Below are 16,138 nucleotides of genomic sequence, written 5' to 3'. Positions count from 1 at the left end.
AGATTCCCTGTGGAGGTTGTTCAGCAACATACATAGGGGAAACTAAACGTTGTAGCTATACGCAATAGCTGATAAACGCTCGTTGTCCGACGGCGCAGTTCTGCACCGGATGACTCCGACGCGTCACAGCTTATCGCATACTTCAGCGACGTCTAGAATTATTAATTTTAATCTACGTTTTTTCAATTTTTTACTTCTCAGTATATAAGATGGCTAACGCACTCTCGTTTTAATTATTTACCCTGATGAGGTCAGCTGGTATCTGCTGCCGAAACGTCGGTTTATACTTCGTTTATACCAGAAGAGCGATTTCTATCTACAGTGACTTTAATGTTCAATTTATTAGCAATGGCAGATTGTTGATAAAAATGGCTCACCACATTTTCTGGTTAATGCAAACCAAATCTCAATATCTCATCCTTTTTAACATCTAATCACATGGTTGGGATGACGCAAAGTACAACATAATATGTAATATAATTCTTTATGTAATATATAAAGAAAAAACAATTCTTATAAAATTATTGAGTTAACAGTTTAGTTCAAATACAAGGTAAAAATAATGATAAAAAATTAACACAGAATTTTAGTATCCTTTAAAATAAGAAACTGACTAATTGAAACCAGTAATTTGAAACTACATTATCATAGATATATAAATATGTGAAGACACATACAAAATATTTTAGGTCATATAATATCTCTAAAAGAAAACATAATAATATTTTCTACTTTGCTAAATATTTAAGAAAAAAGTATTACTTGAAACTGTTGCAAGTATTCCTCTGTTAATTCACCAGTATAGGAATGTACTGGAACATAGGGGTTTAACTCGCTGACTTGTGGTGCAGTAGCTTCAGCTCTGTTACGACCAAGATCTTTCTCCGAGAGATAAAACTGAGATCGACAACACAAAAATTCTATTTCAATATATATCACTCTCTTTATCATAACTTTAGTTTTAAAACATATGAACCAGTTGGTTAATGACATTTACAAAAGCCTTTGGAATCAAAACAAAAGTAAGTAATATGTTTTTGTCAAAAATGTGGGTATTTAAATGTAATTTTTCAGATTTAGATAATATGATACGTTACAGTTTCAACAAACAAGAAAATGACATTTTTTATTGTTGCTAACTGTGCATACTAAAATGTTCATGTTTTGAAAGCCAGAGTAGTGATTTTGAACATTTCGCTCTTACCATTAACCAAATTACAGGGTCAGATTGATATATTTTGTTTGTAAATGCACAACAAATATTAGAAAAAAAGGATATCCATAACAAAAGCATCAATATGAATAATGATTTATAAAGAACGATTAAAGACGGTGAAAACCTTCCGCCGCATGTCAAGATCACTACCTATGTAAATATGGCTTTCTTATTTGTAATCGTTCTCTTCAGCTGTCTATTTTTATCCTTTTCCATTTCCATAACAGATTATGATTTGCTTACTGCAAGCAGTACTAAATGAGAATTCTTTTTATTTATTTTTTGCAATCTACTAACAACAAAAATGTAATCTTAATTATTAGTCTATGGCAGTGGTTCTTAACCTTTGTTAACCTGTCGAACCCCTATGCTATTCTGCAAGCTTTCACCAAACCCCAAATTTTCGCTCAGTAGTCCTTTCTTCCTCCAAGCAGCTGAAACTGGGCATATTCAAATTATAAACTTGCATTTAAATAGGTTAAATTGGCCAAACTTTTAATTTATAACGTTACATGACCCTTGGCACATAAAAGAGGTTCGAATTTAGCTTGAAATAACAGAATTTATGTTTCAGAGGATATTCTCGCCGAACCCTTGAAACAGCGATTTGTCCATTAATTCACGAAAATATAGACACTGATTTTGCTTATTGAAAACAATTTGGTAGGTTGGAAATTCACAGATGTTGTGTCAGCATAAAGAGAGTGTTATTTTGTTTGAGCGACTTATAATTGGCAGACACTCACCAGATTGGATAGTGCAATTTTAAAATCAATGTCAACATGAAGTAACTAATTTACCATTCGCAAGTGCCACAATGTGTAAAGATTAAATGTTACATAACTATTTACTAGCTTAGTATGTTAGGTACTAATATGCTGTTTTTATTACAACGTTTTTTATGTACACTACTTGCCAGACAAATAAAACAATACATACTTATTTAAGACTTTGAGCCAATTAAACCTCAAAAATAATAAAAGAAAAAGTCACAATTTGATAAAGACTAAAATTGTTTTTTCCGCATTTTTCGTGTGGAATGAAGATATCGGATTCCAAATGTTATATTCTTTTCCACACACAAAAAATCATTACAGGCATTTTAAAATGTCATATATACGAAGCAAACAAGTTTTAAGCACTTCTGTGGCAACTAAAAGTTAGCATATATGAATGTGCAAAAGCTTTCCCTAAGAACTGTTAAGCTATTTATGTGATTTATAAGCTGATTCAAAAAAAAAGCACAAGAACTTTAAAAGTTTGGCAAAAATATGAACAACTATAATATACATAAAATGCTTAGCATTTAAAACATCTACAAATAGTTGTGCCATTTTTTTCCGTTAAAGATTAGTGTTTGATTAAAGACCATTGGCCTGTATCTTAAAAATATTAAATGAAGGTTTTCAATGAAATCCCTTTATGACATACTTCGGTAAGCAAAGTATTAAATATTTATATATTTTTTTTAATCTAAACACTTTATTGAAAATTTCAGACAGATAAACATATTGGGCACAAAGACAAAGTTAAGCTCTGATAACAAAAAAAGTTCAGTGATATCCAATACCTGTGAACTGAGATCTGATGTAGATGCCTTTCCTTTATCATGAAGCGTAGCGGATTTAACACCCCCCAGTACAACATTTTTTGCAATTTCCAGTCCAAGACCCTTCATACCACTGATGAGAACAGTTGAAGCTCCCATACGTTTCATAGCTTCATGACCAAGAACATACCTAAATCAAACAAAAAAAGCCTTACAGACACCAAAATATCTCAAATTCAAAATTATTCTTTATCTAAACAACTTGCATGTTGTATGATCATAATGTCACCATACATTTCGCTGCCAAGATAGTTTAACACTTTTGGGCAGTGTTCCCTCTAATTTATTACCGTGTGCAGGTGCCCAAAATTTTGCGCATAAGCCGAAAAAACACACAAAGTGCCCAAATTGGATATGTGGAAGACCTTTTTTTTGGTATTCACTTTTTTTAGTCTGGTAATATCTGCGCTTTTTCACTAACAATTAGTTTCGAACTTTCCGTTATATTTTTGGCTTGCTTTGTCCATCGGATGAATGTTTTAGTTGAATGGAGAGACAGAGCAATATGCGCTGGGGGAGACCATGAGAGGCGTCGTAATAATCTTAATTAACTTCTCCCAGATATAAAAATTAGTCTCATTATTTGCAGTATTGCGCTTGCATTGAGACGCAATTTCACTTAGTAGTTTGTGTGGCAGACTTAGTCAAGCGTAGAGCGATGTTACCGTCCAATAGTCAAGGTAATTATTGCGCATAGTGCAGCAGTTTTAGCAGTAAGCATTTTCAGCTTTTAAACGGGTACACATTTTTCTTAAGTTGATAACTATAATTAAAATAAGATTTCGCCCTCCCGCCTTTCCTGTTTATATTGACATAAATTCAAGCTACTCCTTTTGTTAACACAACACACAACATTGCTTTTTGGGGGTATATTATAATTTTGCATTGTACACTGTTTCCCAAAATGATGAGCCTAAAAGTTAAAAAAAAAAAAAATGAAAAAAAAAAAAAAGTACCTTCGGACAATTCCAAACTTGAGTTAAAAAACAGCATAAAAAGTTCTTTTTTGCAAATTTAAGCATATCGCAGATAATTGCAGAAATTTGGTTTCAAAAAGTTTACAGCTATTGCGCTGTGAGGTTTTTCATATAAAGCAAGTACTTCCCTATAACACAAAACATACAGTGCTCAAAGACCTTGAGCTAAACTACACAAAGACCTTGAGCTAAACTATATCTCCATATTAGGACAAACGAAAAATTCGCTTGTATCGCAAAAAATTCTGGTTACTGAGAACCATGGCCTGGTGTCTAGCCTCTATTCACAATTTAGATCCCTGTCTACTGTACCACTTTGTTCAGACAAACTAAGCCCCAATCCGATGTAAAAGATGCAAATATGAGTTAAATGAGCCTATCTGAACACAGTGATACTATAAGCAATTTCAAACCAAATTGCAGACTTAAATACTTACAGTTGTCTGGAATACAAACTCTCATCAATTGCTGGCTGTTCTTTAACAAAGTCACCATTGTGAGCATCTTCCTAAAATATAAGAACCGACAATTAAAAAATGGGAAGTGAAATCCACATACTGCTAAATAACTTGAAGTGTTTGTCTTTGTTTTATTTGGCAAGAAAAAATCTATGCTACAAAATTGTTTTACCCTTTCAAAAAAACTTGTTTGACAATCACGTTCTCGCTTACTCCAATTTGATGAATGCCTTTTAATGTGTTTCATATGTATCATTAGCTTTGAAAGTTCATATTTTGTTGTGTGGTGAAGTAGCACACACCATGTTCATTGTAAATTGAAATTTTGGTCTAACACAGGGCCCATGGACCATAAGTGAATTAATTATAAAGAGGGTTCTTCCGACAATAATTTATTCTGTACCGACGTTTCGATAACCTATTCAGGTAATCTTCATCAGGGCATATAAACTTGTAACCTTGCAGAGGTATATATACAGTGAAGAAAAACGACGAACATTGGGGAAACGGGACGAGCATTTAATACGAGAAGGAAAGAACATCAACGAGATGTCCGGCAACATGATGCGTCAAAATCTGCTTTGTCCAGTCACGCCACAAAGCAACGTCATGACATCGACTTTGGATGTGCTTCGATTGTAACTAGAGAAGGAGATTACCAAGGCCGTGTCTTCTTAGAATCCTGGGCGATACACACTCATTCTAACACCATGAACGTTAAGCACGATACATTTCTTGCACCTTCCAATTTTTGTGCAGTAGCGGCCATTAGAAGGCTGCAGCCGGTTTTCACGTTATTCGCACCTTGTTTTCTTTTTTCGCCTCGTTTTGCCACCTTGTTTTTTCGTCGTTTTTCTTAACTGTATATATACCTCTGCAAGGTTACAAGTTTATATGCCCTGATGAAGATTACCTGGATAGGTTATCGAAACGTCGGTAAAAACAGTGGCCATACACCCATTTGTTAAAATAAACATTAGGAAATTAACTTTTACGCAAATAGTCAGATTGCATAGAATTCTTAAATCAATTAAGCTTAATATAGTTTTAAGCGTCAGTCATTCATGAATTGTTGAAACATTTTTAACCAAGCTTATGAACTAAGCTTATGGCAGCAATATTTTTTGTTTTTGGAATTTGATGAGGTATGCGCAATAAAAAAATAGTTGCCATTTTAAAATATAATGCAATGTGTTTTATGTCCTGAAAATAAGTTCTTCTGGTATTTATTCCTTTACAGACATGGTAACAACACAATGCCAAAACCACAATAGAGTGAAATGAAACAAAAAAGGAGATAAAAATGCGCTAAGCAACAGTCAAAATAAAATGCAATGAAAGTGACGACGAACATCTTTGTTCAAATTTTTAGGTTTTACTTTGCATGGTGTTTGGAGTGGTGCTGCTACTTTCTCTCAACAAGGCACCCTGAATAGGTGGCCGAAGTGTCAGTTAACAAATAAATACCAGAACAACATTGTAATTATATATATATAATACAAATATTACATGGCTGTCAACCGAAGTCATTATGCTGGCGTCTTTCGAACTTTGAGCTGTAGGGGCTGTCGAGTTTGATTGAAACACTCTTCGAAGTTTTGCTGGTGGGGATGAAGTGGGAAATGGATGTGCAGGAGAATCAAAGCTTTTGCACGCCTCCGATGACATGGAAAAAACTAATTAAATTTTTTTTTAATTTTGCTTTTGATAATATTATCAGTCTTATGCTCTGAAATAATAAAACACCTGAAAGCAAAAACTAATGAAATGGTATAGTTGTTTGTACCTGTCATAAAAAATCATATAATAGCAGTAATAAAGCATGTTTATGTACTATAATGACAAACCTTCAAAGTTATGTAAGTGAAATATAAATGTTTAAAATTGAATATTGAATCCAAGTAGGGTTATGATTTTCCACTAACTGGCCAACAAATGCAATTGAGTGTCCTAAAGTAAACAAAAAATTGGTTTTAGTTTTCAGACCAGGTTTAATTTTAGTGTTTAAACCCAAGGTAATTTGTAGAAGTAATAATACCGAATGGAACACAATAGAATCCAATATAATTCGTAGGAGTACATTAAATACCTAATGGTACCAAATGGAAACCAATGTAACTCGTAGGAGAATTACTAAATACTGAATGGAACCCAATAAACTCAATGTAACTCTTAAGGCCCGTTTACACTACAGCTGCACTGAGCTGAGCAAAGCGTAATTTGCATTTAAATTCTATTGTGGCAAGCGTTTCACGCTTTGCTAAACTCAAGTCCGTGCAGCAGCTAGCTTAAAGTTACGCTTTGGAGCAATTTTCACACTCTGCTAAACTCAAGCCCAGTGCAGCTATAGAAAAACGTTACGTTTGGAGCGCGATTTTTACACCCAGCTCAGCTCAGCGCAGCTGTAGTGAAAACAATTTCACGCCCAGCGCAGCTCAGTGCAGCTGTAGTGTAAACATGCCTTAAAAGGAGAACCACTAAATACTGAATGGTACCCATTGGATAACCGGTTGCCGGGCATATTTTGCCTTAGTGCACCTTTGAATGTGAGCTGTTAGGTGTCCATTAGGGTTCTTCTCTTTTCCCGGGAAACAGGATTGAAAAATGAAAATTCCTGGGAATCCCCACCAAAAAATTATACCTAATTACGTCAATTTGCTGTATAAAATTATTTTATATTAGATCCAAACATTTAAGTATGCTTTTTATTTTCTGTAGTATTGCTTCTGCAATCTTACAAGACCTTCTTGTATTAAAAAGGCTGCACCCTTTTTTGTTTTTTATTTTGAAAAAGCTCATTTTTATTGATAAAATGAATTTAAATAAGTTTTTCCGCTGGTAAGTGCAAATAAATCAACTTAGGCAACGAATTGAATAGGTTTGGTAAATTTTTTTCTTTATATCTGTCAAAAACAGGTAACACTAATTTACGGAATGATGAATGGTCAGAGCAGTATTATTATTAAATTTAATAACACTTGACCCACCTTCACCCAAACGCTAGCCCCCACCCTAACCCAAATATTGTGTGTTGGTTTAATAATTGTTTTAACAGGGTAACACTTAAATTAGTGAGCGTTCCGACCATTCATCAGTCCGGATTATAAAAAAATGTTTCGAGATTTGGGATCGCTAATTCGCGGGAAAACCCGTGATTTTTCCGTCGAAACATTCCCGGAGAGAAATCTTAGTGTATCGTTAGCGCACATTTTGGCTTTGAGTCTTGCTGCTACCACCACAGCGTTGAAACAATTATTAAAGCAACGCACAATATTTGGGTTAGGTGGTCGGTTGGTGTTGGGTCAAGTATTATCATTTAACAAATTGCTTAATAACCTACCCAAATCCAAACGCTAACCTGCACCCCTAACCCAAATAATGTTCGCTGTGATGGGTTTGTAGACCGGTGCCAAAATTGCGAAATAGCGCATACTCAACCTGGAAAACTAGGAGTTGAAGTATCAATTGTCATCAAAATACTCGTTAACGCAAGTACAACTCCTGCATAGTTCGATTTCGTTTTACAAGATGAGCCCATAAATGCAACAGGGGTTGTGAAACTTGTGACCTTTTATTGACACCCTGCCAGTGTCACCAAATTGCTGACACTCGTCACCGATCCGTGACATCCTGTCACTGATTTGGTGACACCCTGTCAACCGATTTGGTGACACCCTGCTATCGAATCAATGACAACTCATGACTGATTTGTTGATACCATGTCATTGATTTAGTAACACCCTGTGATGTGACTGATTCAGTGACACCTTGTCAACAAATAGATGATACCCTGTCACCGACCTTCCAAAATCTGTAAAAAGTGTTCTATGTCAAAATTATAATTTGAATGGGCTGCTGTGGGTAAAACTAAGTTTGTTTCTTGGTAGTTTTCTCAACATGCAGAAGCTTGTATCACTTTCTAACTGTAATACTCCTGGTTGTAAGCAGTGAGTCGAACCGTTTGAAGACTTTTCCGGTTCAGGTTCGTTTAGGGTCAGAGTTTTTCTCGGAATCCAGTTCAGTTCCGGTTTCGGTTCGGAGCAATTTAAAATTTCTGGTTTAGTTCCGGTTCGACTCAATTTATTTTCAAAACCTGTTAATAAAGTTGCGGTTCGAATACAATAAAGCGTTAAATCTAGAAAATATGGGTCAATGCATGTGAAGCAAGCGGGTTAATTATGAGCCTCATTAAAGTCTTTTTTTGCCTCGTGAATTAACTTCACTTGTTCAAGGTAGAAATTTATTCCAATTGAATGGTTCATCTTCTGCTTCGTACTTCTGCTATGCCTCCACACTGATTAGTTGGCATAAAAGCCTTAGCTCAGAAACACAACCAATCGACTTTTGGTTCCTGGTTAACAGACGTACTGGGCAAGCCGGCAGCAGCAACCGCCCTGTTTATTGACTGAGACAAGACTGGCTATATTGATATAAGTTTCGCATATACAAGTTCAAAGTTTGCATGAAAGAGAAAAAAGTCGATTATTCCTATAGACCTGTAGCAAACTCTTCTTTAAAATTTGTTGTTCAGATACCTTGTAAAACAATATAATACCTAACAATACCCCTAATTTTGGGCGCACCCACAGAGGGGCAATGGGGTTAGGGGGGCTTGTCCCCATCTGGAATTTTAAAATGTAATTATTATTATTGTTTATGATATGACATGTAGGATTACTTTTACCCATTGATAAATTTATAAGAATGAAAATAGTGATAAATAAAATATAAAAATACCATACTTTAAATAATCTTATACATATTTTAGAAAATTTGTGGGTCAGTCGTCAGCATGTTGGCGTTTTAGGGAGACACAGACAGAGCAACGTGGCTCATTTTGCTCCCTCATAAGCGAGTCGCCGGGCAAGTGGGATAAATAGAAAGAAACATGTGTGCTCCCAGACAGAAAAAAAGTTGTTCCTTTTTTTTCTATGAGAGAAATTTGCGCATCTCAAGCGAGCGCCGTCGCAAACCGGTCACGAGTGAGCAATGTTATACCATTTCGAAACATTCAATTCATTGGTTGTATGTTAACTTAAAAGGGCGGGCGTGCGACTTCTCGCAAAACCTCTTGACGAAACGGGTTAAACGTTTTCACACATTTATAAGGCAAAAACCTGCGTGAAGTACATTGCCTTGGTAAAAATAAAGTTTTATGTGCCAAAGTGCATTTTTTAGGACGTAAATTTTTTACACGATTTCTGAGCAGATACAGCTGTGGGATCGATAGTGGCCCTAACAAATTTACAAATTCGTCGTGATAAAAGCAAATTAGCAAATAGTTCGTGATTCTTGATTGCGCGCTAAAGGCATCACGCATCCTATTTTTTTTTAAATTCGACATTTTTTTAATTTAATCCAAACATTCGGCTATTTTTTCGCGCGACCGCTTTGTTGCCATATCCTTGAACATATTTAACTGGATTGCAGTTGCACAATTAAAAAGGTGGTAAGGTGCTAATCTCAGAAACGCGAAAACAAATTACATCGCCTAGTCCACATTAGATGGGTTCCCTAAAGCAGACATAATAACCTTGGCGCAAAAGGTTATTCTAGAAAGTTACTCTCTGCATGCTAGTAACTTCATGTGGGCTATATGACGGTTATCTCACACCGTCTGAAAGGTAAATGAGGCATCAAAGACCTTAGCAATCATGGGTTTATAATACCCAGAGCATGCTCGCTTGCAGTCACAAATGAGATAAATCTCGCGTTATGTTGGGAATTGGCAACAAGGTTTGGCCTTCTGCTCTGTTTGGGTGAGATATAAAACATCAATCACCATAACACGTGACCAGAGACAGTAGCCGCAGTGGCTTTGACACTTTAGAAGTAACGACTTCTGTAAGTGCTGGTTGAGATAGAATCTATCCGTTTATTGGTTTTGAGATTAGATATCACGAGAAGTGTCCAACCTCGATCGTAATACTTTCACCTTTAAAACTTTACCAAAAAGGGCCATAATTTTGCAACAATAACTGTAACAGTCTTGCGTAACTAACAATTTAAAGCATCAAACGATTTTTCTCTGCATTACATCTAATCAAACATCAAATTAACAAGCAATAACGCTGGCAAAAACTTGTCAACAAACGTTTCAACAAATCATAACTGATCGGCGTAACTTGAAAAAATACTTACAAACGAGAAAACTGCGCTAGCAAACCAAATTAATTCATACTTTCTAACTGTCATAGCATTTCAAAGTGCATATACTGTCAGGTCGCTTATAGATTTATTGTGCATTCACATAATTTAGCATAGCTCGCTTTCAATAAAAGAGCTTACAGCGCAGTAAAAACGGGTCTCGCAAGTAAGGCATGCATAAAAAAGTTTATTTTTTAAAAATCTCTTAGCTTAGATACTAATTTTTCCTCCATTTTAGTTGGGACGTCACAATTGAGGCATGCCTCAAATTATAGCTAAATAGTTCATCATGTTTTCCGAGAGAATTTGCGTAAGAAAAAGCCAGGCATAATAAGAAAAAAAGGCACGCATACAGTGTACGCATAGAGCACTAATAATAGAGGCGACACTCGTAAATATCGGCAGATCGGTCACGCTTGGATGAACCGGGTAAGATTCGACCTTTTCCAGTGTCGCTTGATACAGCAGTGAATAAAAAAGTGAACGTGACACACTGTTGCATTCCGGGGTGTAATTATACAAACCGATCAAAGTTTGTTAGGTCTTTGTTTGCCATAGGAAGACCAGATTTGGCAAAAAATGAAGAGAAAAAAGCGCACAGGACAAGCTTGCGTCATTTTATTTTGCAGTTTAGAGATCCTTGCCAAAATGAAAAAATTAAACACATGTTACATAAGGAAACGTAGGTTGCTGTCTTTCTGTATATAAGTGTTCGTTTTAAGAAAATGATAATATATTCAGGGCGTTTGTGCATTGACATGGAAAACTCTCCATGAGGTGCATCTTGGCAAAATCCATTCAGAAGATCAGGGACTGTTTTTTCATATTTAACAAAAGCTTTTCGCATAAAGTATCCACCAACATACTCCAAAATTTCTGAAATAAATTTGTACGATTTTAACATCTACAGATAATAACACATGTGCAAAAAAACATACAACTTTACCTGTTTCACGTGTAGTAACACCTGCCACCGCGTGCTTTGCCTTTTCTTCGTGATTTACAATAATGGCATCGAAGATTTTGATCAAGAACTGAGATGCAAAAACTTGTTGCATTCCTAGAAAGTCGCATGCATTTTTGCAAACATGCGCATATTTTTTGTACAGCAATTCTGGTTTAAGGTTAAGTATAAATTCCTCTATAGTTGATTGGATATACAATCTGCAGACATCAGTACATACGTCTGGTACATCTATCATTATATTTTTAGCTATTTTTGCAGCTATGGTATAATTTTTTTCCACTTCTTGAGGTATACATCAGTTGTGGTAGCACTAGGATGACCCGAACATTTTGCACTGGTAGCCCTGGTCTCTTGATCAATTTCGATGACAATCAGGTCAACTTCCTTCACTAGGCATGTTACTTCTTCTGTATTCATCTTAAGGTATGTTTTGTATCCAAAAAAATAATTACCGGGGTTGTGGGGCGCAGCCACAATGGAAGAATATTTATTGCAAATAAACAAACACCAAACTGTACTTACAGGTACTTACGATATACGTGTCGTACAATAATTACCTTCGTATAACGTACACGATCTGGACTCCAGAAGTGAACAGTATGCAAGACTGCTGTATTAACGATTTACAAAATTTATTATATAGCCTACATAGGACAGATGCGAGTAATTACTAATTCGTTAGAAAACGCGACACATAACACGACTTAGGAAATCGACCATTCGAACAATGAAATTACAACACGCGACGGGAAATTAAAGTGACAGCATGAGCGATTCAGCCGGCAAGCTGTTTACAGGCGGCCAGAGTTTACGGGGCCATCGTTTCAAAGTCCAAAACCTCTACAGGGGTTTACTTTTTATTTATCAGAACAAACGTTGAGAAAAGTGTCCTATGAACAAACGTTTGAGAAAAACGTCCTATGCAATTACCACCATTGTCATTTCAGCGAAATAATTTTTCATGCTTTTTTTAACATTTTTTACGCCGTTTACCACAATTTCACTTTCTTTTGCCTACTATAAAACTGACTACAATTAAATATTTTCGCGTTTTTTGCCATCAATGTAGTCAGATTGTCAATTCATTCAGATATTTTCAGCAAAATAGGTTTTCCGTAGCCCATTTGTGCTTAAAAACAAAAAAAGGAGAGTTTGGGGGGTACATTTGGTCGAATTTTTAAAAACTATCCGCACATTAAAATTTCCTAAAAAAATCCATACAACTACTGGAAAGTATTCTTAACAAGATAAGCATAGTCTCCCACTCTGGTCATTCAGATATTTTCAGCGAAATAGGTTTTCCGTAGCCCATTTGTGCTTAAAAAAAAAAAAAAATTAAAGTTTGGGGGGTGCATTTGGTCGAATTTTTAAAAACTATTCGCACATTAAAATTTCCTAAAAATTTACATACAACTACTAGAAAGTATCCTTAACAAGATAAGCATAGTCTCCCACTCTGGTCATTCAGATATTTTCAGCGAAATAGGTTTTCCGTAGCCCATTTGTGCTTAAAAACAAAAAAAAATTAAAGTTTGGGGGGTACATTTGGTCGAATTTTCAAAAACTAACCGCACATTAAAATTTCCTAAAAATTTACATACAACTACTAGAAAGTATCCTTAACAAGATAAGCATAGTCTCCCACTCTGGCCATTCAGATATTTTCAGCGAAATAGGTTTTCCGTAGCCCATTTGTGCTTAAAAACAAAAAAAATTAAAGTTTGGGGGGTACATTTGGTCGAATTTTTAAAAACTAACCCATTTGGATGGGGGATAACTGGATGGTGAAGCACCTTTAAATATACATGGGGGGTGAAACCAATTTTTACAGGAGGAACATTCTACCATAAGATCATTTTTTTTATATAGCCTTTGGCAAACACAATACAACAAATTTATGTCATTCAATGAAACACTTAAGCTTTCTTGAAAATCCAAATTTATTTTATGTAAACGATTGTATTCGTTTATCACTTGTTGGCGAAAAATTACATTGTTGTTCCACTTATCCATTATTCCATAAACATTTTATGGTTAAGTTTCTTTGAATTATTTTTACAATATTTAACGGCAGTTGCATATGCAAGTTTATCAGGAATGTTATGTAATAAATTAGCAAGCATGGTTATTGATTGTGCTGTACAAGCATGATTATTTTTACCCAGTGTTGGTATATGGTCTTGGCCAGTTATATTTTGTTTAACAACTGATTGGTATTTTTTTTCACATTTAAGCCTTCCTTGGTAGGATAAATGCTTGTTAAACCATGGTTCTTCAGCCACAAACAATTTTGCGACCTTTCTATCAAAAATTGAACTGCCTTGGGAATGTAAAAATGTTGCAAGAATGTCAATTTGGTCCTCCAGTTTCATTTTAGGATTACCACCTAATCTAACAGAAATGCAATTTACTTTCTTTTTACAACAACTAATTAGATGTTTCTTGTGTTAGATATCCTTACAATAAGAAAAATAAATCTCACCATCATGTCTTGCTGTAATAACGTTCAAGAAATAAATCTTGCACAAAGAACTCAAACAAAAATGCAAAAACATCACATAAAACATCAAAAAAATAGAAATTGTTTTCAAAACCGCAAAAAATCCAGACACCGCTAACATCACTTCATTAATAACAATGACCAGTATTTGAACTGGACCAAAAACAGACAAACACACAACTGCCCAAAGAAACTTTCCAGTAGTCAATATAATAGACATAACTGCCTTACAAACCCAACCACAACAGAACACTGGAAACACAAAAATGAACAAAAATATTAGACGAAAAGCACCAAGGAAAGTTAAACCAGAAAGAGTGGAAGGAAAGTAAGTCTTGGGGCTCTTACCCACGACCCCAGCCTTGGAAGTGGAAGCCGACTTGACAGAGCAAGCTGGAGGAAAGGAAGATTTGGGGTACTTACCCACGACCCCAGCCTTGGAAGTGGAAGCCAACTTGACAGAGCAAGCTGGAGGAAAGACAGGCTTGGGGCTCTTACCCACGACCCCAGCCTTGGAAGTGGAAGCCAACTTGACAGAGCAAGCTGTAGGAAAGGAAGACTTGGGGCACTTACCCACGATCCCAGCCTTGGAAGTGGAAGCCAACTTGACAGAGCAAGCTGGAGGAAAGGAAGACTTGGGGCACTTACCCACGACCCCAGCCTTGGAAGTGGAAGCCAACTTGACAGAGCAAGCTGGAGGAAAGGAAGACTTGGGGCACTTACCCACGACCCCAGCCTTGGAAGTGGAAGCCAACTTGACAGAGCAAGCTGGAGGAAAAGGAGGCTTGGGGCTCTTACCAACGACCCCAGCCTTGGAAGTGGAAGCCAACTTGACAGAGCAAGCTGGAGGAAAGGTAGGCTTGGGGCTCTTACCCACGACCCCAGCCTTGGAAGTGGAAGCCAACTTGACAGAGCAAGCTGAAGGAAAGGAAGGCTTGGGGCTTTTACCCACGACCCCAGCCTTGGAAGTGGAAGCCAACTTGACAGAGCAAGCTGGAGGAAAAGGAGGCTTGGGGCTCTTACCCACGACCCCAGCCTTGGAAGTGGAAGCCAACTTGGCAGAGCAAGCTGGAGGAAAGGAAGAATGGGGCTCTTACCCACGACCCCAGCCTTGGAAGTGGAAGCCAACTTGACAGAGCAAGCTGGAGGAAAGCAAGGCTTGGGGCTCTTACCAACGACCCCAGCCTTGGAGACGGAAGAAGTTGTCGCCAAACATTTTTAGGAAATTTTAATGTGCGGATAGTTTTTAAAAATTCGACCAAATGTACCCCCCAAACTCTCCTTTTTTTGTTTTTAAGCACAAATGGGCTACGGAAAACCTATTTCGCTGAAAATATCTGAATGACCAGAGTGGGAGACTATGCTTATCTTGTTAAGGATACTTTCTAGTAGTTGTGTGTAAATTTTTAGGAAATTTTAATGTGCGGTTAGTCTTTAAAAATTCGACCAAATGTACCCCCCAAACTTTAATTTTTTTTGTTTTTAAGCACAAATGGGCTACGGAAAACCTATTTCGCTGAAAATATATGAATGACCACAGTGGGAGACTATGCTTATCTTGTTAAGGATACTTTCTAGTAGTTGTGTGTAAATTTTTAGGAAATTTTAATGTGCGGTTAGTTTTTAAAAATTCGACCAAATGTACCCCCCAAACTTTAATTTTTTTTTGTTTTTAAGCTCAAATGGGCTACGGAAAACCTATTTCGCTGAAAATATCTGAATGACCAGAGTGGGAGACTATGCTTATCTTGTTATAGATACTTTTCAGTAGTTGTATGTAAATGTTTAGGAAATTTTAATGTGCGGATAGTTTTTAAAAATTCGACCAAATGTACCCCCCAAACTCTCCTTTTTTTTGTTTTTAAGCACAAATGGGCTACGGAAAACCTATTTCGCTGAAAATATCTGAATGAATTGACAATCTGACTATATTGATGACAAAAAACGCGAAAATATTTAATTGTAGTCAGTTTTATAGTAGGCAAAAGAAAGTGAAATTGTGGTAAACGGCGTAAAACATGTTAAAACTAGCATGAAAAATTATTTCGCCGAAATGACAATGGTCAATTACCCGCTAAAATAAATGAAAATAGTCACGTGGCAACGCTTCATCCAAGCGTGACCTATCTGCAGGGGTTGATCGAAAGTGCCGCGATTCTTCATTTGTTTATATTTTTCAAAACTAAAACTTTATTCCAAAGAATAAAGTTGTTTATTAACTTATTGCTTAAAAAATATATATTTTTTGCTAAACAAGAAAAGTT

At 36.1% G+C, this 16,138-nt stretch overlaps 1 protein-coding gene across 3 annotated transcripts in view; it reads right to left on the bottom strand.

Moving 5' to 3' along the window:
- Positions 1 to 6,913, bottom strand: part of LOC146148642 (ubiquitin-like modifier-activating enzyme 1) — a 62,499-nt gene extending 55,586 nt beyond the window's left edge. Inside the window, exons 1-5 of one of the 3 annotated variants that reach the window (XM_083387493.1) lie at positions 6,799 to 6,913; positions 5,770 to 5,936; positions 4,240 to 4,310; positions 2,787 to 2,955; positions 763 to 897 (exon numbers count right to left, since the gene is read on the bottom strand). In XM_083387493.1, the coding sequence (XP_083243619.1) occupies positions 763 to 897; positions 2,787 to 2,955; positions 4,240 to 4,310; positions 5,770 to 5,928 (534 nt within the window). In that variant the 5' untranslated portion in view covers positions 5,929 to 5,936; positions 6,799 to 6,913. Of the gene's footprint in view, positions 1 to 762; positions 898 to 2,786; positions 2,956 to 4,239; positions 4,311 to 5,769; positions 6,014 to 6,107; positions 6,211 to 6,798 lie in introns of those variants that run through there. The other 2 variants (XM_083387492.1, XM_083387494.1) reach the window with 2 other exon arrangements.
- Positions 6,914 to 16,138: the final 9,225 nt, after the last annotated feature.

Source organism: Ascidiella aspersa, chromosome 4 (assembly GCF_963924565.1).
Source record: "Ascidiella aspersa chromosome 4, kaAscAspe10.2, whole genome shotgun sequence".
Classification (NCBI taxonomy): domain Eukaryota; kingdom Metazoa; phylum Chordata; class Ascidiacea; order Phlebobranchia; family Ascidiidae; genus Ascidiella; species Ascidiella aspersa.
Note: the sequence above shows the minus strand (reverse complement) of the source record. Positions and strands in the feature narration are given on the sequence as shown.